Here is a 25,108-nt window from a genome sequence, read left to right as displayed (position 1 = left end):
TGATATGTTTAAAATTCGTGAATTTTATTAAACATTATAATCAACAAATTAACGTATAGTAAAATAAACGTTATTTGATCGCGTTTCTGTTTTTAATAAATTTCTTATACAGTATTTAAATATAATTATAATTTAAAAGCGTTGTAGACTTCCACGCTTTTAAATTATAATAATACGCTGTCCGTGTTGGATGGAATTTAGAATAAAAATTAAATCTCTTAGTCTAGCATCTATTTGCACAACTAAAATTGGATTTAAAGCTCAGAGCAGATTAGATAAACCGAATGATTCAACTTGAGTTTTTCTGTGTGATTTTCTTACAAAATGTTCAGTATTTGAAGTAAGTGCCGTGGCTGTTAAGCGGTAATTAACTGTTTCCAAAGATTTAACCACAATTGATATCAAATTACCTGTAACGTTTGACAGATAAGTATTTGATAGATTCATTGTAATCCCTATCAAAACATAAACTCTCAATTATCGTAATTATCGCTTTGGTGAAATAAAGGCAACTTGTTCTGGTCATATTTCCTGGCGCCATCTATGAATAACATGCCGAATTCTCATACATTTTCTTACTAGTATCAGTATAGGTAGTTGTCAAACCAGTAATCAGTGGTGGTCGGTGAAAATTTTAAGTGGGGGTGCTGCATATAAAAAAAAAATAATAATAATAAAATCTAATCAGTAACGAATTTATTAATAAATAAATTTAGATATTAAAAATTTCTTTATTGAAAATATTTCATCCTCACCACGAACAAACACCAATAATAAAATTTCGTATCAATAGCAATGACAAGCGCAAAAGAATATCGGCGTTAGATCGCAGTGCATTTGTTTCGTGTAACGATAATTGAAAAAAATATAATTATTTTCATATTTTCAACAGTGACACTCGTCATAATTCAGCTTTGTATCTATAATAGATAAATAATTATATGTTATTTTAACAAAATAAAATAACAAAAAATAGTTCACCACGCACAATAATAAACGTTTCATATCTCACAGAAATAACGTGCGTAAGGATACTAAAATTACAATGCCGTTTGGGCAGTGTCTGAATAACATAAAGTGCAATGACAAGAGCAAACGAATATCGGCGTTAGATCGCAGTGCATTTGTTTCGTAATCTTAAGTGTTAATCGAACAATTCCAATTATTAACTCTTCATTCACTGTCAAAACATAAGCTGCAACCTTTAACATGTTGTATTGCATTTATATAATGTTGTAAGCATTGTTGTTATTTATAAACACAAACAAAATTTAATTTTTTCATTTTTCCTTGGGGGTGCTGCAGTGTCGCAGTGCTTATGCACGGGCCGCCACTGGCAGTAATTGAAAAAAAAAAAAAATTAAAGAAATCTATCTATGACTAGTGATAACATTGGTAACAGTCAGCTCGAAGGGCAGCGAGTCTAGTATTTCGAGCGTTTGCATTCATTGTTTTACATGCTATATTATTAACATTACTTTATCTATTACTACTTATAATGTCTGCGTAGACTTTAAAGTAATATCCATGATGCTATGTCTACAACTACGGTGACTACAATTGAACTTTTAATGTTCCTTCTTATGCAGATATAGCGTCATAGAAATTACCACAAGACTTTGCATGCCTCTTTAAAAAAAAAAAAAAAAAAAAAAAAAATCAATCAGTGATTTTACTTATTTATTTAATCGAGTCACCTCAAGGATCCGTTCTGTTTCAGGCAATATTCCAATTATTCTCAGAAAAATCTGTTCTTCCCCCTCCTTGTTAATTGATCTATCCCCTAATGAGAGATTCATGACGAATTTAATGCAGCCGGTTCGTCACCTCTTTCTGCATTCCCTTAAGGACAATATTCCTGACTGTAATCCGTGTGTGTGTTCACGGCAGGATCGCGCCAACCCGAGGATGCAAGGGAGGAGTGCACCGCACCCAAGCTGCAACATTGATAGGGAGACATTTTATATAGCTAATATCTAATTTGGATTATACAATGTAGGTACTAGGGGCGGCAGATAAAAGTTTGCATTCGGGCGGCAAATACTCTTGGCGTGCCCCTGGTTCACGGGGCCTGGTTTGGCTGTTCTTGGGGACGAAACCCCGAGCTTCAGGGTAAAAAAACTCTCTACCTCCGTATGATACCGACTAACTCACCTTTCGTCGAAAAGAGACCAGATAAAGATTCCTGACGTCACTGACGGGAATCGAACCTAGGTCTTTCCGGCGAAAGGGCTTCGGACTGAACTCCGGAGGCTCCCCCCTCCCACTCTTATTTAACTTCCAACAAGGATCCCTCGTCGTTTGTCCTGTCATATATTGAGAAATCTTCCCTGTAAAATCTTCCTGTAAAAAGATCTTTCAGTGTTCCGTAGTCCTGAAATTTTTTTTCATTTTTTTTCAGCGTTTTTTAACACCTCGTTCTACAATGAACATGAAAATACAGTTTAGTGTTACTTGTAGGTCCTAATTGTATATTGCTTATTGTATAATACGTTACATATGTGATCAGTTATATTTTAATATAAGTAACTAGTTACATAGTGAAACTACAATTAATAAAATATTACATGGCTATTTTTGTCTAATAGAATTGCACACGCTGTTAATGTCATTCCTAGTGGTAGAGATACGAACCCCCCTTTCAGAGATGGTAGTACAAAGCCCTTTCTGTGTCCTTGTAACAACATTGATAATGGGTCTTTGTGCGAGTTCTAAGGACATCCTTCACCCACTCGCTTTAATACGTGATCTTCCTAATGGAATAATGAACTGGTAAACAGATTTAAGTGCTAACAGATTACCTGTTGCAATTCTGTATTTCCATTGACTGACAGCAGGTATTGACAGCGATGAATGTTAATTCGGCATCTGCCAATAAACTCCATTATTTTATCCCCCCCCCCTTAACAGAGCAATGGATTTCGTACAAAATACTTGATTTTCATTGGACAAGGTGAAGCAAGGATAAAGATTAGAAACGAACATTTGATAAGGAATAAAAGAATGGTTTGTTTCGGGGTTATTAACCTCAAAACTGAGGCGTAAATCAGTTGATTGAAAATCTATTATGCAGAAAACTGTTAAATAGTACTGAGTTATTTGTATCATGCAAAATTTAAAGTCCATTATAGTATAGAACGTTACTGCATTATGTAAATACGATACTTAACTGAATTAGTCAGATAGCAGCTGTTGTTTGCAGCTATAACAATGTTCACTTTCGTAATATTGTACGTTTGAGTGCGTATTTCATTGAACGATATATATTTATGTATATATATTCTGCTAATTTCTCTGTTGTGGAGTTGAGAGAATGATGACATTCCCCTTTGTGGGAAAAAAAGTTACGTTTGAATTCCATCCAGGACAAGAGAAACCGTTTTCTATGCTTTAACGATCGCGGCTGAGTTAATTCTGTCTCAGATGAAGAGGGGAAAGAGATTTCTCCAAGAAAAGCGATAAATCTACCTGGCATTACCATAATACACTGATGTCTGGTTAACATTAGTTGTAAACAAAACTGAATATTAAGGGCATCAGAAGAATCGTGGATCAGGGTTGTTATCTCAAGAAACCGTAAACGATAAAAAGTGGGCATATGAATCTATTCTTGCCATGAGGATTAAGATACCAGTCAACTAAGGATTTGGTCCAAGGCCATGAAAACCTGGAGAACTGAATACGAAGTCTTATGTCTTTCCTGTGCTTACCAGTATTCCTAATAATGTATTCCTGCGATATTTACCTCACCAATAACCTTTGATATGTCATTTGTATAACTATGAAGCATCTCCTGCAGCCATTTACATTTTACATAATACGTTTGGTTCATCGGCAGCAATTAGCTTCATCCAAACCTTCCATAATCGGAAGAGGGGGGGGGAAGGTTCTACCGTTGAAACTTTCACAGGGATCTGTCGAAAAATCAGTGTTAAGGCAGTGTGATAATTTGGTACATACTATTCTATGTACCATGAGTTCATGGTACATAGAATAGTATACAGGTATTCAATATGGAGAAATCAGTTCACCTTGATCCTCTCTCTCTCTCTCTTCAAACAGGATTCATAAACCTGTTTAATTTAGGAGTAATGTTTCAGTGGTTCTTATTTACAAGGGAAACAGAAACTGTCCAGCTTATACTCCCATTGACACAGCAGCCAAATGAGCTTGCAAATAAAACTGGGTTTTGAAATACACAAAGAAACTTAATTTTATCCAAAAAAAAAGATGCGTTTTTTTTTTTTTTTTTTTTTTTTGCATGCAGTTCATTATACAAAAACGTACAACGCTAAACATGATACGATTATGTTATTCAATTTATTTTCAACCATTCATATTTGTCACTACACGATACTTTTTTTTTTCAAATGCCATTTGATAACGTTCATTTCGTCATAGAATGTAGCAAATTTTTTGAAGCTTTGTAGAGTAAGTAAATGCTGCCTCATGGAGAACTGCTCAGTACTGTAGACGGAGCAATAGATAAAGGATAAATTCGATAATTATAATTATTATTATTATGTGACACCTCCAGGGAGTCCAAAGACTCATTGAGGGAGATTGTGCCAACAGCATCGAACGATGCGTCTCCTTCCAACTACCAACCTCACTCAAACTTGCTTAACTTTTTGCGTAAGCCATTAGTAGCAGAGGTTCTACTAATCGACCAACATAAGCTATATAAAATGATGCGAAATATTTTCTGTACCGAAAAATCTTCGCTGCTTCTTTAGTGGCCGGAAGAGTAATCTTCTGTCCTCGAAATGGGATGCATAATAAGTTCACTTAAGAGAATACTTGAAAATTGTTTTTTTTTTTTAAAAAAAAAAAGGGGGGGGGGGGAATACTACGCAGTGTGAAAAATTAGGAATATAACTTTGGAAAGATTATAGAAGCAAATATCGCGAGTGCTTTAAAACGTTTTGGATACTAAAACATATTGCTTTCATTCAGGCACAAGAAGTTGTTAACAATAAAGACCAGGTTTGGATGTAAAGGATGTTCAAAAACTCTTTTTTACATAAGTATGTTATTAATGAAGTTTTTAGATGCTAGTATATGTAATGCTGTAGGATTACTTTTCGTCATATGGATTATGTCCATTGGACGTACTCCGCGAAATCACACTACTGCACTTTCCTACTTTGTGACAGTTTTGCGGTTATGGGGTTCTTTTAACCCATTTACACCATATTACAAAGCGGTGATTCTAAACACGTAGTTTGATGAAAATAGCATCCAAAGATATGCCAGCACAGAGCCCCATTTTTGTGGAATTTTGTATGGAATATCGGGGAACAGTCAAGTTGACTTTCAAAATAAGTATATAAGCTGTTATGCTTGTATAATGTGAGATGTATTGCAGTATGTGGTTTCCGCTAGTTGTTTTTTTTTTCCTTCCAAAATGTAGGAATTTATATCTTCTCATTCCATGATTTTTAGGGTGCGAGGACTACCGATTGCCTACAGACCACCTTTGTGAAGCCATCTGATTCGGGATAGCACTCCTGCTTCGGATAAGAGATAATAATCAGAGATATTGGTCACCTACTATGGTTGTATTTTCCTTCACTATATCTCTGGGATGCTGTTTGTGATTGGTGGAATGGTTACACAGTCTATGAACCACGGAACGACTCTTGTCTTACGATGGCTCTTCGCCTGGATCTATAGGTTAAACGATGTCTTTCAGCCATATCCAAGAACTGTTCCTGAGATAGCATGTACAAATACATCGCTGATCTATTATGCTAGATCTCAGTAACTGGTTCTAAATCATGAGTTATTTACAACTTCATTTATTATGTCTCAGAGAAAAAGAGGGTGGAAAATTCGTCACCTGAGAGAGTTTTCCCCCCTTTCGGAGCTTCCCGGTTCGAGTTTGTCTTTGCAGTCCAGGTTCGCTTAGAATTACCACTTCATTAAAGGGACAGAGGAAAGCGAATTGAAAAGAAAAGCAAAAACACTGCTGATCCTCAAATAAACGGAAGGGCAAAACTTACCTTGATCTAATTTGCATATGATGGCTGGGTCATACTACTGTTCTACAATGCCTAAAAGAGCTTTTTCCAAGTTGAGGAAACTAAAACGAGAATGAGAAAACGTACCAATAATACTATTATATAACTTCCTTAGCGGATCAGATATGTCCCTTTGCCTGGTCTTCCAAATTTGATACTGTAGTTCTGTTATGAGGAACGTGTAAAGTTTGGGCTCCTTATTCATCGGAAGAGAAAAAAAAAGAAAAAAACAAATAACACTTCATCGACTGTGAAGGTTATAATTTATAAAACATTGCCTACATTTATCAAGATCTGTTGCGTAAGTAAGCAATCAGAAACAAAATACCTGATCGTTTTTATAGAACCTGACAGAAGGGTTTGATTGATTTTTTGTGTTTCTATTGAGCTGGTATATTCCTATGGCCGAGTTCTCCAAGACAGGTTTTGTCTAGATGGATCACAACGCACTCTACCCAGATTTTAGAAGAAAAGATTCGCGTTAGCTCCTAGATCAGGCGGTTGTTGATCATGATCAAGTTGATCAAAAATTATCCAGTATTACGAAATGTCTTGTTCTTACTCCAGACACGACACGAAAAACCACTGCAAAACGCTCGTTTTTATAGGGTAACTTATTTGCATAAACCGCTAACAAAGTTTATACTCGTTTCTATAAAAACCAGACTCAGCGTCACTTCTTACGTAATGTTGGTGACTTTCATGTTTGTTCCCTTTCCTCCATCCTAGCTATCCCGATTTATTCTTTGTTCCTTAATTTATGGAAACTAGTGTAGCTAAAATTGAACAATGTGATGGTAAAGATAAATATGGTTTGACGTGCAAACATATTTGTTTACTGTCGCCATTAGTTCTTTGCATTTGCGCTGTTCTTTTAAATTCGCGACAAATCTTCGAGACTCTTTAACCAAATTAAATAATTGCTGGAAGAATTTAAAAATAATTAAAACATAAGTATATGAAAATAATTTTGGCGATTTATTTAAGCTATGAAAATATAAAAATGTTTTGTATTCAAAAGAGGGTGTTATACATGCATGAAAACTGGCAACACAATCAGTAAGGGTAGAATGTTTGTTACTTATTATTACTTCCAGGGAGAAAACTCATCGAGGGAGGCATCTATTCTACAATTCTCTGTCTACACCACTCAAATTCACCAACTACAACTAACCGCAACTACCAACGCCATCTACCATAAAGATATAAAGTCCTAATTTGGTGCCATCGCTTATTATATAAATTCCAGGATTTTTTAATTGTTGGGTCGCTGTTGATCTTGAAATTACTGTCTACCAAAATTTTAGCAGACTAATACAGTCATACTTGTTGAGGTCACAAAAGTGTTTCGTAGCCGTTGCTGATCCTAAAAATAGTCTCTCCAACTTATGACTTCTAGCACGTTGTTTTTTTTTTCTCTAAGCTAGCTATCTTTGATTGGCTACCGGTGGAGATTGAAATGCTAGATAGGTAAAAAGGCCTCGCTTACTCCCTATAAGGGAATAAACATGGTTAGCTGATTATTATTTTTATTATGGTTTTTCCCAGTCTTATTCTGAAGGGGTGTCCACACCATAGTTTGCCAGTTCTAATTTCCCATAAAGGATATTAGTGAATGTATCTTTTGTGTTCTCTGAAACAGATCCTGTCTGTTCATAGTATTTGGAAGTAGATATATATTGTAAATAGACTTATACAGTCAGAATTACTTTAAACGATAGAAAAGAAAGAGCTGGTGAAATAAAAAACCAGAATTTGAAAGTTCGCTTGAAGGTGCCTGTGTAGCCTTAGGGAAATGGCATTTGCATTCGTATCCCTACACTGCCCAAAAAAAACTTCTAAGTTCGATTCTAGTTCTAACTAACTTTTTCTAAGCCTTTATTGGACCATTTCCTGATTTAGTCGATCTCAGGCACAAGCAAACAAGCAGGGCTTATTCTCTCTCTGAAACTCGAGTTTGAATTCCTGTATCCTAAGAAAATCGACAGTAAATTCACACTGTTATAGACAATAATCCAGATATTATGATTTAGGCAGTTGTCTGCTGAAAAGCTTTTGATTAATTATCGATAGCTTGGGTCTGTTATCAGTAGATATAACATATGTAGTTCAGTGGAAGTGGGATTTGCACAGGGGCAATCACACCTCTCTCATTCAGGGAATGAGAGGTGTGATTGAAGTCTGATTAGGAGAATAATGAATTGCCGACCATTTAAAACTATATATTTAGAAATTTATGTACATTTAATCATACAAATACAACATTTATTTTACAAATGATATTCTATCTTTTTCAATTTAGCTACTTGAATACAAATTCTACCCTACAATTCTTCTTTATGAACTGGTCAATAACATCGTCATAAAAAGTTGGTTTTAACTTAATTTTCCCAAGCAACACGTACACGTGTAAAGGCTGGCTGAAGCTCACTGGCTAGAGCTACTTTGACTGCGTATGGCCCATGTTTAAGCAACAGGGTGAGATGACATGGAGGGAGCTGAAACGGCTATGCACGCACGTGAAATCATAGTGCTGAAGTGAGGACCTGGATGCTCCCACAACCGAGCAAGCCAAGGTAGCTTGACTAGCATCAGCCTTCGATACAAAACCAAAGCTCAATTATTGCAATATACCACCTGATGAAGGATCAGTTGAATTCTATGGATAAGAAGTTTTTTCTCCGATTTTTCATCCCGTACACTGAAATTAATCGACCATAGAAGCTACACTGACTAAATACCATATTATGTTAAGGATTACGAGATGGCAGCTTGTTTGCTGTCGCTTTACTGGATACTGCTTAAAATTAGTGATAGTCATGATTGACTGAAAATCAGTTCAACCACCACCAGTGGAGATTAAACTGTCCACCCTCAATCTCCAAAAGTTAAACAGGGCTACAACATCCTCACCTACTCCCTATAAAGGAATAAAAGAAGCTGGCGGTTTTTTTGTCAATAAATGCTTGAAGGATGAAGACTAGCTATTCGCTAGACTTCAGCAGTTAGAACTAAAGAAGCTCTACCTACTCCATTTGAGAAATAAAGTAAAAGGCGTTTGAGGCTAAAATAAAATAAAATCAGCTAATGCCTTTTATTTCCTTAGATGAAGTAGACGAGACCTTTTTTAGCCCCATCTAGCTTTTGGAGATTGAGAAGGCATTTCAATCTCCACAGGTAGCCAATCAGAGATAGCTGGCTATGACTATCACTAATTATAGGTAGCAACCAATGAAGAGACTGGCAAACAAATGCTGCCATCTCTTGGTATCTAACCCCTAACAGGATATGTTGTCTGAAATATTGTGGGTTGGGTTTTACAGTCAATTTTCTTGAGTTTATGGGACAAAAAAAAAAAACAAGTTTCTGGGAGAAAACCACTTACTCGTGCCAGAGACTGATTTGCAGTCAAAGAACAGTTTAGGAAAAATTCCTCCAGTTTGGTGACCAGACTTGAATTTAAGTCTATCTTTGGGTGGCCTAGTACAGAGAATGCAAGTGCCATTTCCACTTCCACTGAACTACCCAGACCTTTAGGCATTTGAGGACATTTTTTTAAAAAAAAAAGTCGGTGTGGAAGAACATAATATTCTCGCTAGAAAGTAAAACTTTTCTGTGGCATAAGACTATACTCATGACCTTAATAAAGACTAACTATCCAAAAATTTCCATACAAACTGCAAGACATGACTTACAGAAAAATTGCAGTTGCTTAGTATTGTTTTGCTATGAGTTTCCTCAATTACATTTTCATATAAAGGCAGTTTTACTTTTTCATTGTTCTGATTTTGAAATGAGAAATTATGAGTGAGTAAAGCGTTCAGATTAATTTTGTTAACTCCAGTAAAATTGCATCTGAACAAGGTTCATGGTCATTGCAACCAAAGAAAACCACAGTTCTTTGAATTAAGACATGATAGTAAAGACCATGATTGACTGTGATAGAGCTGTACATTAATTCTTCCTGCATGCCAAAGAGTCAACTAACTGTATTTCTTACGCTTTTGAAAGATTTTTGGCTGCAGAGACAAAACTTTGCAAGTTTTTATCACAGAACATAAGAAATTACATTTCAAGATAAAGTCCACAGTTCTGTTCTGTAGTCTAAAAGGTGAAGTACAAGATATGGTAGGGTGGGGTCACACAAACGTTTTATCATAGTGACTCATTAGCTAGATACTGACCATTTTACTTTTGCTGTTTTATAGTTTGCTGTCTTAAAAATAATTTATATCAAGTGATTGGCCCAACATAATTTTTTTTCCCTCGCAACTGGCTGGATTTTTTGCTAGTTTTTTTATTTTCTTCAGTGAGGAACAACAATTAATGTTTATACATATTGTGAAAAGCTGAAGAAACACAGATGAGCAATTTAGCAAATTCAGAAGTTTGGGTTGGAAACTTTGACCACCCACACTACCTTGCATCCAGTGACTACCTCTTGTTCTTGCATATGAAACAGTGGTTACTATCTGAGCACTTTGAAGATGAGGAACTGAAGAACAGCAGGACTCAGTAGTTGAACTCACTGGGGAAAGATTTTTTTTTTTTTTTTTTTTTTTGATGCAGTATGAAGAAGCTGGTGCCATAATACCAAAATTGACTGGAAGTCAATGGAGACTATGTGGAAAAAGAAAATATATATTTAGGTATTTTAGCATATAATAAAACTTATTTCTTCTCCACCAGTTTTTTTTTTTTTTTTTAGTTGTTGACTGGATCTTACTTTCTAGATGCATTTGTATCAAAAAATATGATCTCATTTAATTTTCTAATTCTTTCTGCACCTATTTAACATCGGCATTACATTCATATATTACCCAAATATTACTAAACAGCTGTTATAGTAATATTGGGATCAAAGGTCATAAAATATCCAATTTCAAATCTCTCTTTGTACAAATTATAAAAATTAAGAGAATATAATGCAAGACTATGAACTAATTGATTATTGAAATCATTATGAAAATGTTAAAAGTAACATAAAACCATACTGCATATAAGAAAAAGCAATACCAGTCAGAGGAAGCATGCAAATACAATTTATTCCAAAATCATTTTATCACAGTTTAATTTCCAAACATGGTATTTTGAAATTCATATTAACATGTTGAGAGGATTCTCTCTCTCTCTCATACAAAGCATGATTTAAGTTGTTGTTTTTGTGGCCAAAGTGCAAACAGAATATTTTTCTAGTCATATAAAAATATAAATGTTGCAATATTAAAATTTTTCACTGCAACAAAAACATTTAATTTACAATGCATAATCTTTTTCCTGAGGGCACAAATTATCACAGCTGAACATACTTATTCACAATTTTAGTTCAAAATGTGTGCAAAATTAGCAATATATATTTTATATGTCCCTCAAAAATATAAATTATAGAATTAGTTTAATTATCACAAATATTTGTGATGTACATGACAACTAGGTGTACAAAATGACTAGCAAGCAATGATAATAATGAGTACTATTAGTTCAGGTATATCACTCAAGCACAGATTTACACTTGCATTTTTAGATCTATTTTAAACTGTAACAAGAAAAACTATTGTAAAGGAACACTTTCCAACATTGTAACATTAAAAATAAGTGAAACGATATACATTAAATCACTTGTATATTCTTCATATCATTTCATTTTTTATAAAAAAATTTTAACTATTCTTGCTGACTGAACTTTGATAATGAAACATAATATATAGATCTTCATTCAAAAATATATCCTTTTAAATATAAATAAAAATTTTAGCTATGCTCTTGTAAACACATTCAAAATATAATTTAATCCTAATGTGCACACGATTTAATATATTAAAATGTGTTAATTCAGATAAACCCATTTTAAAAATCATCACCAGTAAGATAAATCATGGGCTAGCCATGGGCAACCCAATGCCATGAGCCAGATGATGACCCACACTTTCTTGGCAGCTAGTAAAGAGACTAATAAAGAAAAATTCCATTATTTCAATTTATTTAAAATAAAAATTGGCAGAAAAAAGTGTATTTATGTATAAGTATATGCACATGTAAAATATGTCATTATAATAGAAACAGTTTTCTATAAAAAATAAATAAATACAAATATCCTTATACTCATCACACCAAGCTAGAGTGATGAGTATTGCTCAGCACGTATGGTGCAATGAGGAGTAGAGAGCATAAACTGCATGAAACATGCACATATGATCCATGATCATATGTGCACAATGCATCCCATACAATTAGCTTAGCTTAGCAGGCTCACAAGCAGGAATATATGTTTGGGGCATGCCTTTTTTCAAATATTTGTTATACCCTCAAAACTAGAAAATATACCAAACCAAAACACAATTCTATAAAAGCTTATAGAATTGCCATCTAGTTTGACACATATGCATGTGCCATTAGTTTTTATGAAAAAAAAAAAAATCATCTGGCCTACTGCCACCTTTGAGCATAAAATGTAGTCTGTGGATCAGAAAAGGTTGCCCATTGCTAACACAGTCCTCTAGTTTGACACCAGTCTGTGACAGTTTTTATGAAAAAAATATAATTACCTGATCCACCACCTTTGATTATAAAATCTGGCCCGTGAACCAGTAAAAGTTACCCATTACTAACACAGGCTATTACCCTAATCTCTGTGGGCTCTGTAAAATAACAAAAAAAAAAAAAAAATTTCTCTATTTACATAAAATAGCTTCAGTAACATAGTAAATCCCACTGAGAAATATATCCGAAGATAATAACAATGTATTATGGCAAATATTATTGAGCTTGAAAGCACCATTATATTCAGAGGTAGTTGTGTATATATATATCAGAAAAATAGCTCTTAATAATAGCTTAAATGCAATTACAGATCTTTGCAACTTTAAGCACATTGCTATATTTGCACTTATAAATATGTTTTTCCACATTGCTAAATTTGAAAAGCTAATTTATGTTTACATCAAGAGTTATTTTCTTTTTCATTATTTACTTCATCTAAAGCATTCTCTTTGTTCTTTTCATTACACTGTGACTTTTTCTTCTTTTTTTTTGGTTCATCTACTACTTCCTCCTCCTCTTCAAATTGAGATAAATCAAATTGCACTGGATTATCTAAAAATAGACAAGATAAACAGTGAAAGATGTAAACAAACAAAATTGTATATTTAAAAAGTTTAAGTATCATTTAAAAAAAAAAACTATGATTTTGCTTATTAACAGAAGCTGTAAAAATCCAAAATCACCACAAAGGCTCAAATCCCATGCAAGAAATGGAACACTTGCAAAAGATTGCTCTAAACAGATTTGTCCATGTCCAGCCCCTTTGACTACAGTGAAGGTGTGTCTTTTTTTTTTTTTTTTTTTAATGTGTAGTTATATTCAGGATACAAGAAATATGAAAGGGGAAGTAATTATAATATACTAAATAAACATCACACTGAAAACAAATATGGTGATCTCTCAATTACTTGACTTTCATATAAACAAATCAATGTCCTAATGTGATCAGATAGCTAACATTACTGTTCAAGTAAATGGTGTTTTAAAAGGAAGAGTTGAACATCTTTTTGATCTAGATTGCTTATTAAAATAATATTACTGGAGACATAAAAAAAAAAAAAAAGTAGTTGGCCTCATTTTAAGCATACTCTTTCTGATCATGACTGGCTAATAATTTAAATTATATATTAAAGATTGAGAACTTTAGAAAATTCTGACCCAGCCCATCAGTACAACTGTACTATAAGTCAAACCTTTTTGGTGAATAGAATTACAGATTTTCTTTTAAAGAGTAAATTATATTAATAAAAAATTAATACAGCTGATTCCCAAACCCATTGATCTAAGCATATTCATTCCATTTTAACATTTCTTTTACTTCTAAGTTGCAAATTAATACTAACCATGTTCAAAGAAGTGAATATATTATAAATGCTTATGTATGACCAATGCTAATTAAATATTATGATTATCGACTGTTCTATGAGACTTGAATCCTTCTAGGGTGGCAGTGGCTTACAAAATTAACTAAATTCATATTTTATAACTTTACAGTACATGCAACTTCAACCAAATATGTTAAAAGTCAAAGTTTTGTTTGCGATTGGAAATTTGAACCACCTAGAGGAAAACTTATCCCACAACTTCATGCTGAGACAAAACTAATTTAGTGCTAGAGAGAGAGAGATAAAACAGGTGAATGAGTAATCATTACTGTGGCCAAAACAATATGCATAACATGAGATTCTTTTTCATTTAAAAACATTATTTTATTTTTATTTACTTTTTATATACGCATTTATGGAAAAGTTATATGTATTTTTAATTAATCTATCCTCCAGCCACCATTACAACCATCTAATTCTTTCTTAATGACAAATTCTGCTTTTAGAACTCATTTATGAAGGCCATTACACATATTTTCAATCTTAATAAGTAAAGAACAAACTTTGTATTATATTTGTTTCAGCTCTCTCTCTTCAATATTTTTGTAATGTCCTAGCAGAGATGGTGTTTATCTTATATATGCCTAAAATGACAAACTTAATCTCCCTTCCATCTCCTACTACTTAGATTCATCATATTATAACCAATTCTCATCACTATCATCAGAGGCATGCCAGCCATATGTGCGATGCACACAGGTGCCAAAGAGGAGGAAATACTTTAAAAAAAACGTTTTTTTAAAGTGATTTTTTTATTGGATGGGGGAGTAGGGGCATCAACAAAAGTTTTGCACGTAGGTGCCGGACACTACTGGCATGCCCCTGACTATCATGACATAATCCCTCCACACATTTGCTCAATCAATCTAGACTGTCTTCAGTTCTCTTGACATTTAAGATCATGTCTTAAATGTCTTAAGATGACTTAGGTCATCCAACTGAATATTCTATCCAGTTTTGAACAGCAAGAAAGGAAAATTTTGCTCTTCTGAACATAAATTATTTATCAATGTATTAAACAATAAGGGTTGTAACAGTGAACCTCAAGGTACTCTGCCTCTAACCGCATGGCTATTAAAAAGCTTCCTCTCTAAGCATTACTTGTTATCAACCAATTGCCTAGCTCACTAGACCAATAATACCTATTTGGCATATTTTAATCAGCATATTCATGTGTAGTGTTATATGTTCTAAAAGGTTTTTGTTCAAATGCAAACAAATCCTATCATAGTCACCATTACACCCCACCCCCATGAACCACTTCAAGCAGATTTGTAATAATCAATCTTTCCTTAATGAAACCACAAGTGATCTCTATGAAAGATATGCCTGAATATCAAACCCTAATGAAATCCTTGATTGTTTATAACACTAATATGGCTAATTGGTTTATAGTACTTTATGCATAAACCACTGTTTTTAACTGGAAAATTTCTAATCAGACAGCACTATTCCCAATCTCAACAATTCAGTGAAAATCTTCAAAAGTAGAATGATTAATTCTGATATATACAACTTACTACCAAAATATATATATTATTCTCATGCTACTCGATAGTGCAGTCATGAGAATATCAGGACATTTGCAGTTCAATTGGAGAGACAGGATTCAGATTCTGTCTTAGGATGTGAAGTCCTTTATAAGGACTTTTCAACTGAAGTTAACTGATCTCAGAGCAGTACACTTTCTGCTCTAAGAAACTCATTTTTTTTATTCCATAAAAATTAGGAAACCAGCTAGAGTATTAATACACATAATGTATTGTCCTTATAGCCTTAGTTGCTTCAGATAGAATTCCAACCAACCTGAACCCCAATAATCATCCCTATTTCTAACCTTACCAATTGCTAAATACTTTAAGGTATCAATAGTTTCAAATCTAATTGAGGAAAATACAAGAACCTTTATCAGATTTTCAAGTGAAAGTTAGTTATCTGGTCTCATATGGAAATTACCAAGGTATTCTTCCCAGAAATTAGTTTTTTTTTCTAATCCCACTAAACATGCCAGAAGAACAAGCAGTTTACAGAGTAAACAATGCAGACAGGATTAACAGTCCTGTCAGAAGCAATAATAAGATTTGAAGAAGCCAAGTTAGTTGCCTATGACAAGTCAGTATTTCTAACAGGAAGGGAAGATGAGATAGAGATCAATAGCTTCCTCCACCTGTATGTCAATTAGATCCTGACTTTCTTTCTTTTTGTTTTTTGCTAGAAGACCAGTATTTGCATACACACTTGCAAAATATCTGTTAAATTATTCTGTAACTCCATCTGGATGTTTTAAACTTTTTCTAAAGAAGCTGATTATGCTTCATTTTTTATATTATCATTATCCTTTTTTTTTTTCCTTCTTTTACATATCTAAGTTTTTCTTAAAGGTCAAAGCTGTATAATTGAGAGAAGACCGCCATACAGCTATTAAAGGAATGCGAAGAACCAACCAGGACTTCTGACCTAATGTCCAATCCTCACTTTCTCATGGTGCCTACCTGGATACTGAATGAACAAGGATGGGATGGCAATATAGGATTTAGCTGACTAAATTGTATTCTTATTGGCTTAAACCATAAATAAAATGATGGTACAACATCACAGAATTTCATGCGAGCTGGGGCATCTCCCAGTTAAACAAGGCTCTCATTGTTTTCATCAAGAACCAGAGCAAACAGTGAAAAGTCAGCTACTGGAACAAATCTGAAAACACACCCCAACTCAACATCACCAGAGTTAAAGATCGGTACTATCACCATAAAAAGCCTGAATGGCAAAGAAATAGAGCTAGCTGAGGAATTAGATAAGTACCAGATCGACATTATAGGGGTGACTGAAACAAATAAGACAAAACTGGCGAGTTCTTTCTGAGCGATAAATACAATATGTTATATTCAGGCAAAGACAATCGAGGAAAAGAAGGAGTAGCCATAGTATTCAACACAAAATACGAGGCTAATCTTCTTGAATGGCAGTCACTCTCAAGTAGAGTAATGTGGGCAAATATGAGAATGGGGAACTGGACAATGAGACTTATTTGTGCCTATGGTCCCACAGAAGGTTCTACTAAGGTAGAACTGGAGGAATTTTTTGAGGCTTTAGAAAAAGCAACTGACAAAATGAAAAAGGAAAAGTTGGTCCTTGTTGGGGATCTAAATAGCAGAGTAGGAAATGATTGTGAGACATAGAAATATTTTGGGAAAATTTGCCTAATAATGGCAAATACCTGTTGGATTTCTGCTCAGGACATGGACTGGTTATTACTAACGCCATGTTCCAACATACAAATGTGCACAAATTCATATGGAGAGGAGGCAAGGAATAAGAAAAGTCTCATTGACTATGTTATTGTTGATAGTGATGTTTTCTCACTGGTGCAGGACACTAGAGTGTACAGAGGATCTGAAATTGGAAGTGATCACAATTTAGTCTTAAGCAGGATAAAATTGATATATTGAAAAGAAGAACATGTAAGAAAGTTTTAAAGCAAATAAAAGTTGAGTAACTCTTAGATGTGAACTGTAGACTAAAATACACAAACATTATTCAATAAAAAATGAAAGAGTTTGAGAACAGGAATCAAACTTTAGAGATTCAGTGGCAAACTCTGAAGAAAACATTGATTGATTCTGCCAGAGAGGCATGTGGTGAGGTTGTCTGCAAGGATAAAAAAATCAGAACTCCTTGGTGGACACAGGAAGTTAAAGAGGCAGTGAAGGAAAAGAAGAAAGCATATCAAAAGTTCCTGTCAAATAAGTCAGCTTGTGCTCTTAGAGAATACAGAGACAAATGCAAGAATTCTAAACACTGTGTGAAACTAGCTAAACAAAAGTCATGGGAAGACTTTGGCAAGAATATAGAAAATAAATATCAAGACGGTGGCAAAATATTCTGGAGGCTATTGAAAAAGTTCGGAAATGGAGGAAAGAGTGTTGTAAAATGAATTAGAGATGATAAAGGTGACATGAAAACTGGGGAAAAAGATATCCTTGATGAATGGAGTAATTACTTCGAAAAATAGCTAAATGAAACAAGCAGTGATAGCACAGTGATAAAAAAACACTCAACAGGCATGCAATCAGGAATACATATCCATACTTGAAGTAAAAAAAAGGCACCAAAAGCCTGAAATGTGGAAAGGCAGCAGTTCAGCAGGTGTAGATGATATTTCATCTACACCTGCTGAACTATGCAGTGGCTGCACTGCATAGTTCAGCAGGTGTAGATGAAGGAAAGACTCCAGCAAGGAAAGCTTGGTGGAGAACAAGCTGGATTCAGGTAAAATAGAAGCTGTCAGGATCAGACAAATAGTTGAGAAATCTTGGGAATATAACAAAGATCTGTATTTAAGTTTTGTAGACCTGCAAAAGGCATGACAAGGTGCCAAAAGAAAAGCTATTCAAAACACCGCAGTGGTATGGGGGCTGAGATCGACCTACCTAAAAACATTTACAAAACATCTATGCCCAATATAAACCTGTATGTTTCGTAAATATTTTCAGGAAGTTAAATTGCTTTCATTGTTTTATGTGAGAACACTGCCCTGCTTGTTGGAGACCTGAAGTGACATGAAAAAGTTACATATTTGTTCTCTAGTGCAGGATTTCCAGATTATCTATGCCAACTCATGGTATTAATACTAGCATACCTAAGAATAAGTAGATTGAAAATAAATTACAGCCAGAGCAGATCAAAGAGGGTGGTGTCATTCTCTAACATGCTACATCAGATCAACTAATGCGCAAGTACTCCTCTTCTGACAAAAGGAATCATGTAAAGTACTTCGATAATTAGTTGATGTAGACAGTAATTGTTGAAGCTGATAGCTGAAGTTCAATACAAAGTGGGGAGATAAATTTCATTATCAGGTGTGACACTGTCCTGCTTATTGGAGGTCTGAGAGGCTTGAAAAAGTTCCATGTTTGGTCTCTAGAGCAGGGTCTCTGGACTAGGTAAAAAATAAAAAAATAATAAATAAAAATAGGAAAAAAATCCCTAGCCCACCCACGGTACAAATGTACTATAGGATTACAAAATAACCTTTTGTGGGTGGAGCTACATAAAAAAAGTAACAGGTTGAGTTTTCATGCCTGTATGTAATGAAGACATGAAAACCATGACCTTAATAACAATGTTTATACTGGTATGAATTAAGGTAATTCTTTTTGGATGTATAGAAACTATTTTTTTTTATGTTGTATTTAATTGCTGATGGGAGAGAGAGAGTTAAGGAGTTATGGCATGCAATGTGGTGAAAGCCTCATGAACATATCACTCATACAGAGGTATAACCTAGTCTTCTGTCCATGCTTAACCTCAACAATATTTGTATTTGGACTTTCTCAAGCATGAGCTGTCAGAGTAAAAGGTAGAGGATCATTCACCAGTTAAGAAGCCACCTGATATTTTACCATCAGGTTTGGTCCCATGCACAATCTAGTAGCTAAGCTCCAGAACCACTTTACTGATGCCTTAATGGAATACAACCTACCACTGTACTCAGGTCTTAGATTAAGCAATGAGTTGAAAAACAAACAACCTCATAGCAATGAAGAAACACAGAGAAAGTCAAAATTATATACAGCTAATAAAATACATCAAAAAGCAACTGCTAGTATCCTCATATATGAACAAAGCAGTCCACACAAAATATAGGAGTATGCCAAGGAGATACTATTTCATCCAAACTATTATAAAGAGACCTCCAGGAACTTATTGAGGAAGACCATATATCACCTGAACTAACTATCATACCTTTTCTTGAATTCATTCACACTACTTACGTTCATTACCTCCAAAGGCAATCCATTCTAATCATGTACCACTCTATGAGAGAAAAATCTAACTCTCATCCCTTCTTGATTGCATCCATTCTCACTTCAGTGAAACCTTCTCGTCCTCTCCCAACTCTCTATAAAATGAAAACTTTCATCTATTGGTATCCTGTATGATTCCCTCCAGAACTTTTTGTAAGTCTCAATCATATCATCCCCTCTTTCTCCTGTTTGCTGGTATCTGCAGTTCACAAACTGTCTTTGCAATCTGTATTATGAAGACAGATTAACATCTTAACTTTCCTTTACATACTCTCTCTCTCTCTCCCCACTTTATCAGCATCATCATCACAGAAAATGGGAGACCAGACCCGTGCAAAACAATCCAAGAGAGGTGGTCAATATTAAGGTTTGTAAACAGGCAATTTAACTCCTTACATGTAAATGATTCCTTATCCTTACATGTAGAGTTTGTTTCAGCATTGCAATTATCCTTTGAATTGCGACTTCCTATCTATTAAAGACGAAAGAATCCCAGCCTGATCAGTTTTTTCTAGCACATTCACACCAATAATATGACAGTGGATATCACATTACATCAAAGTGCATAATTTTACATTTACTAACATTGAATTGACAGCCATTTTCACACTGGACATATTTTGGGCATATTGAAAGGAAGGACTTCTCAAAACAGTCATAGAAAGTAAAGTTTTTGGAAAAAGAGGAAGGGATAGACTCGCAATGAGATGGATGGTGTGTCTGATCTTCAGAGAATTGACAGAAGGACATAGAATAGGACCACCTAGTGATGACTGATGATGTGACATGTCACTTAGGAATGGAGTGACCATTCAGCATCTAATGATGTCCAATTAATATATGAATGGACAATTCCATAGTCTATTCAAGTCATTCTGCAAGTGCTACAGGTCAGTTGGATTCCTGATTACCTTACTTATCTTTGCATCATCATCATCAAGAAACAGCTGTATGTCACTTATAAAATCCTTCCCAATATTGCTACTGTAAAGACTGAATAACAATGGACCAAATACTGATAACTGCAGTACAATAGCACTCACCTTAATCTTGCATATTCATATTTATCACTTTTTTTTTTTTATGTCTGTCTGTCAACCATCCTCTTATCCATGCTAATACTTTATAATCCAATTCCATATTCTCCAGTTTAAGCAATAGTCATCCATGTTATATCCTCAAAAGACCACATAGTCCAAAATATTGTTGTATCCATTCTCTTTGTCCAACTCAAGAGTAACATCATTACAGAATGTGAGCAAGTTGCTCAAACATAATATTCCCTTAGTAAACTCATGTGGTTCATTACGAAGTATAGATTCTCTATCAACCCTTTTCTGTATGCAACCTCTTACTAACTTTTCCAGAATCTTCACCACCATTGCAGAGATACTGATAGGTCAACAGGTTAGACACATCAGTCTTTGCACCACCCTTGTGCAAAGGGATTATCATACATTCTTTCCACTATTTGGAATCTTTCCTGTTCTGAGACTTAAATTATATAGCCTGGTCAAAGAACAGCCAGTTCAGCTGAACACTCTTTTAGTATCCGTGCTGATATCTCAGCAGCCCCTATTGCCAAATTCTTATTCAGTTTGTGCAACAGCTTTAGTACCTTCCCCCTCATAGACTTGTGTTTCTTCATCCAGCAAGAGGAAGTAGTGGGCTCAATGTTGCATACACCAGGTTGATAGATTTTAGCAAAATGGGTGCTCATTAGTTAAGCAATCTGTTCAGTTCATGGTACAATTTAATGGAATTACTACAGCACAAAGAGAAATAATTAAAAAGTGGGTTGAATAATTTTGTGTCTGTCACAGAGACATCTTCAGGAATACAATGTTAAAACTGTAATAACATACATGAAACGATACGTGGAAGAAATGCAATTAGATCAAAAAGCCTAAAGTCTTATGAGGGAGTGTCCTCTATGGGTTCTGTTGGCTAGCCTTAGTTGATGGATGGAATTAAGGTACCTAAATCTTGGGAAGTTTAACACAACCATATTTATTAAGATTATGCTGGTTTTTTAAATCTGCTACTGATTCTAAAAAGTCTTTCAAGTCTGTATTTAGTGTGATAAGCATAAATTCAGATGGAATAAAATTTTATTTCATCTGATTTATTCCATCTGATTCTGTATAAGGTATCCAAAGTATGGTCAGCTAGACATGACTGACCATAGTTGTGGCAGCAGATCTCCTAGCCTGACCATAATTGATAAGTTGCAAGAACAAGGAACTCTATAAATACCTGGAACAGAGAAAGTGGATCCTTAGGAGAGCAAAGAAGGAAAGCTAGCTTAAAATAAGGCTTGAAATCAGGGGCAGAGATTATATTTCTTTAACATTCTGGCTATTTTTTCTGAAATGCCCCAAATACAAGGAATAGTGAGGGGGTGGAAGGGAGAGATAATTTGTAGATCTTTTTAGCATTGTACCATTGGAAAGGAAGGTTTGGCAAATGAAAGCAAGTTCTGCTGTAAGGGAAGTTTGGGTGGAACAGAGGTTGGAGGCTCTGCTGACAAGGGTTTTTTTGATGACAACGTATTATTGAGAAGGGAGAAATGATGGGAAAGTTTATGTATGTATTTACCTCTGTAAACTGCAAAAGAAAGGGTACCATTGGACAGATGTGTGATTCGAGTATCTAAAAATGCAAGTGGTAATTTTCTTTTTCTATAGTGAAGATTCTGGAGTGCTGACTGTTGAGATGAAGTGTCTGAACCATATGGCCAAATGAAGAACATATCAAACAAATAGAAGGTTTGAGAATGGCAGTATAAAGATTATTACTATTATTATTAAGAGAGCTCCAGAGAGTCAGGGCCTCATCGAAGGTGGCCACATATTACATGCACCAGCTATCATACTTATTCTTGAATTCATTCATGATGCTTGCACTCACAACATCCAATGGCAATTCATTCCAATGATGCACTACACGTTGAGAGAAAAATCTAGCCCTCACCCCCTTCTTAGCAGCATTCATTCTCAGCTTCCAAGGATGCCCTCTTGTTCTTCACCACCTTCCATAAATTGAAAAATTCCATCAATTCAAATCCTATATGACCCTTTCAGAAGTTTGAAACTCTCAATCATATCATCCCTCTTTCTCCTGTTTGCTAGTGTTGCAGTCTACAATTCTCAATCTGTTTTCATAATGAGTATTCCACAATCCTGATAACATTTTTAACACTCTCCTTTGCACTCTCTCTCTCTCTCTCTCTGCTAATATCAGAATCACAATGGAAACCAGGAGACCAGACCTGTGCACAATAGTCCAAGCAGGGTCTTATCAAGGCCATACGTATGTAGAGGCTTAGGTGCTGTGAGGACATCATGTTGGAGGCTTCATGGATTTTTTACATCATTCAAAAAGAATTAAAATAGAATTTAATACTTCCTATATTTCGTCCTAGTCACTAGGACATCTACGGGGATTACAAAAACAATTAATGTAACATATACACAAATAACAAACAATACTAAGCCCAACCACGTGGGTGACACTAAAGTCCTATCTAGGTAGAGCGCCCTCTAAGGGCAGTAGTAGGTGGCCTGGAATGTAAGGTGGGAACTCTGGTGATGAGTGTTTCCCAAATCTTCGGAAGTTTAATGCAACCGTATTTATTGAGATTTGGTTGGTTTTTGAGAGCTGCTGCTGCTTCTAAGAAAAGTCTCTCTTTCTTGAATTTGCTGTGGTGGAGCATGGTGGTTTTCTTCCATGATACTCTGTGGGTGGTGTCCAAAACATGGTCAGCCAAGCCTGAATGGCCATAGTTGTGTTTGAAGATGTAAGACTTGTGTTCCTCTAGACGGATGGATGCTGATCTGCCTGTCTGTCCAAAGTACGCCAGCTTACAGGAACAGGGTACCTTGTAAACTCCAGGCAGAGAGAGAGGAGGGAGCTGATCTTTTGTAGAACGGATAAGGGTAGCAAGTTTGCGGTGGGGCTTATATGCTGTGTGTAGGTTGTACTGTTTTAGTATCTTGGCTATTTTTTCGGATGTGCCACGGATGTAGGGTATGGTGATGGCATTTTTAAATTCTTGTTGACGAGAAGGACGGGGAATGGGGGAGTAGTTGATTTTTTTTTTATACTGTGATCGCTGTAGCCATTGGAGAGGAAAGTGCTGTGTATGTGGTTAAGCTCAGTAGTGAGGGCGGTTCCACTGGAACAAAGATTGTGGGCTCTCTTGGTAAGAGTTTTAATAATGCCATATTGTTGAGAGGGGTGGTGGTGGGAGAGTTTGTGAATGTATCTGCCTGTGTGTGTGGGTTTTCTGTATACGGTGAAGGTAAGTGTATCATTAGGCAGGCGTGTGACTAAGGTGTCTAAGGAAGGGTAAACAATTGTTCTTTTCCTTTTCCATAGTGAACTGGATTCTTGGATGTAGACTATTGAGATGACTGAGGAAGGAGTCTAACATGTCTGGGCCATGAGGCCAAATAGAGAACACATCATCTACATATCTTAGCCAGATAGAAGGTTTGAGTGGGACTGAGTCTATGGCTCGTTTTTCGAAATCTTCCATATAGAAATTGGCAAGGGGGGGTGAGAGGGGGGAACCCATGGCAGTTCCCTCTATCTGTTTGGATTTTGTTGTTCCAAGAGAAATACCCAGAGTTAATGGCAAAGGAAAAGAGATCTAAGATGTCAGAAGGAAAAACGTTTTCTAAGAGAGATAAGGTGTCAATTAAGGGAATATTGGTAAACAAAGAGGAGATATCAAAGCTTACCAATATGTCTGTCTTATTCAAGGTTAAATTTTCTGTGAGGGCTTTAAAGTGGGTCGAATTTTTTTATATAGGAAGGGGACCTTCCAGTGAGGGGGATCAGAGAGTTGGCCAGCTGTTTAGATAGTCTATAGCAAGGTACATTGGTGGCATCTACTATAGTAGATGCATTGTAATCTACTATAGTAGATGCATTGTATAGTAGATAGCAAGGTGCATTGGTGGCATCTACTATAGTAGATGCCACCAATGCACCTTGCTATAGACTATCTAAACAGCTGGCCAACTCTCTGATCCCCCCTCACCGGAAGGTCCCTTTCCTATATAAAAAACTCGACCCACTTTAAAGCCCTCACAGAAAATTTGAATAAGACAGACAGACAGACATATTGGTAAGCTTTGATATCTCCTCTTTGTTTACCAATATTCCCTTAATTGACACCTTATCTCTCTTAGAAAACGTTTTTCCCCTCTGACATCTTAGATCTCTTTTCCTTTGCCATTAACTCTGGGTATTTCTCTTGGAACAACAAAATCTACAAGCAGATAGAGGGAACTGCCATGGGTTCCCCAATCTCAGCCCCCCTTGCCAATTCCTATATGGAAGA

The 25,108-nt window shown here is 35.3% G+C and overlaps 1 protein-coding gene across 1 annotated transcript in view; it reads right to left on the bottom strand.

The window, feature by feature from the left end:
• Positions 1-11,048: 11,048 nt before the first annotated feature.
• Positions 11,049-25,108, bottom strand: part of LOC150104973 (uncharacterized) — a 103,679-nt gene continuing 89,619 nt past the window's right edge. The window contains exon 9 of the mRNA XM_090396083.1: positions 11,049-13,115. Within this exon, the coding sequence (XP_090252209.1) occupies positions 12,964-13,115 (152 nt within the window). The 3' untranslated portion in view covers positions 11,049-12,963. The remainder of the gene's footprint in view (positions 13,116-25,108) is intronic.

Source organism: Typopeltis vanoorti, chromosome 7 (assembly GCF_054136105.1).
Source record: "Typopeltis vanoorti isolate ZY-2024b chromosome 7, IOZ_Tvanoo_1.0, whole genome shotgun sequence".
Lineage (NCBI taxonomy): Eukaryota > Metazoa > Arthropoda > Arachnida > Uropygi > Thelyphonidae > Typopeltis > Typopeltis vanoorti.
This window is presented reverse-complemented; position numbering and strand designations above follow the sequence as displayed.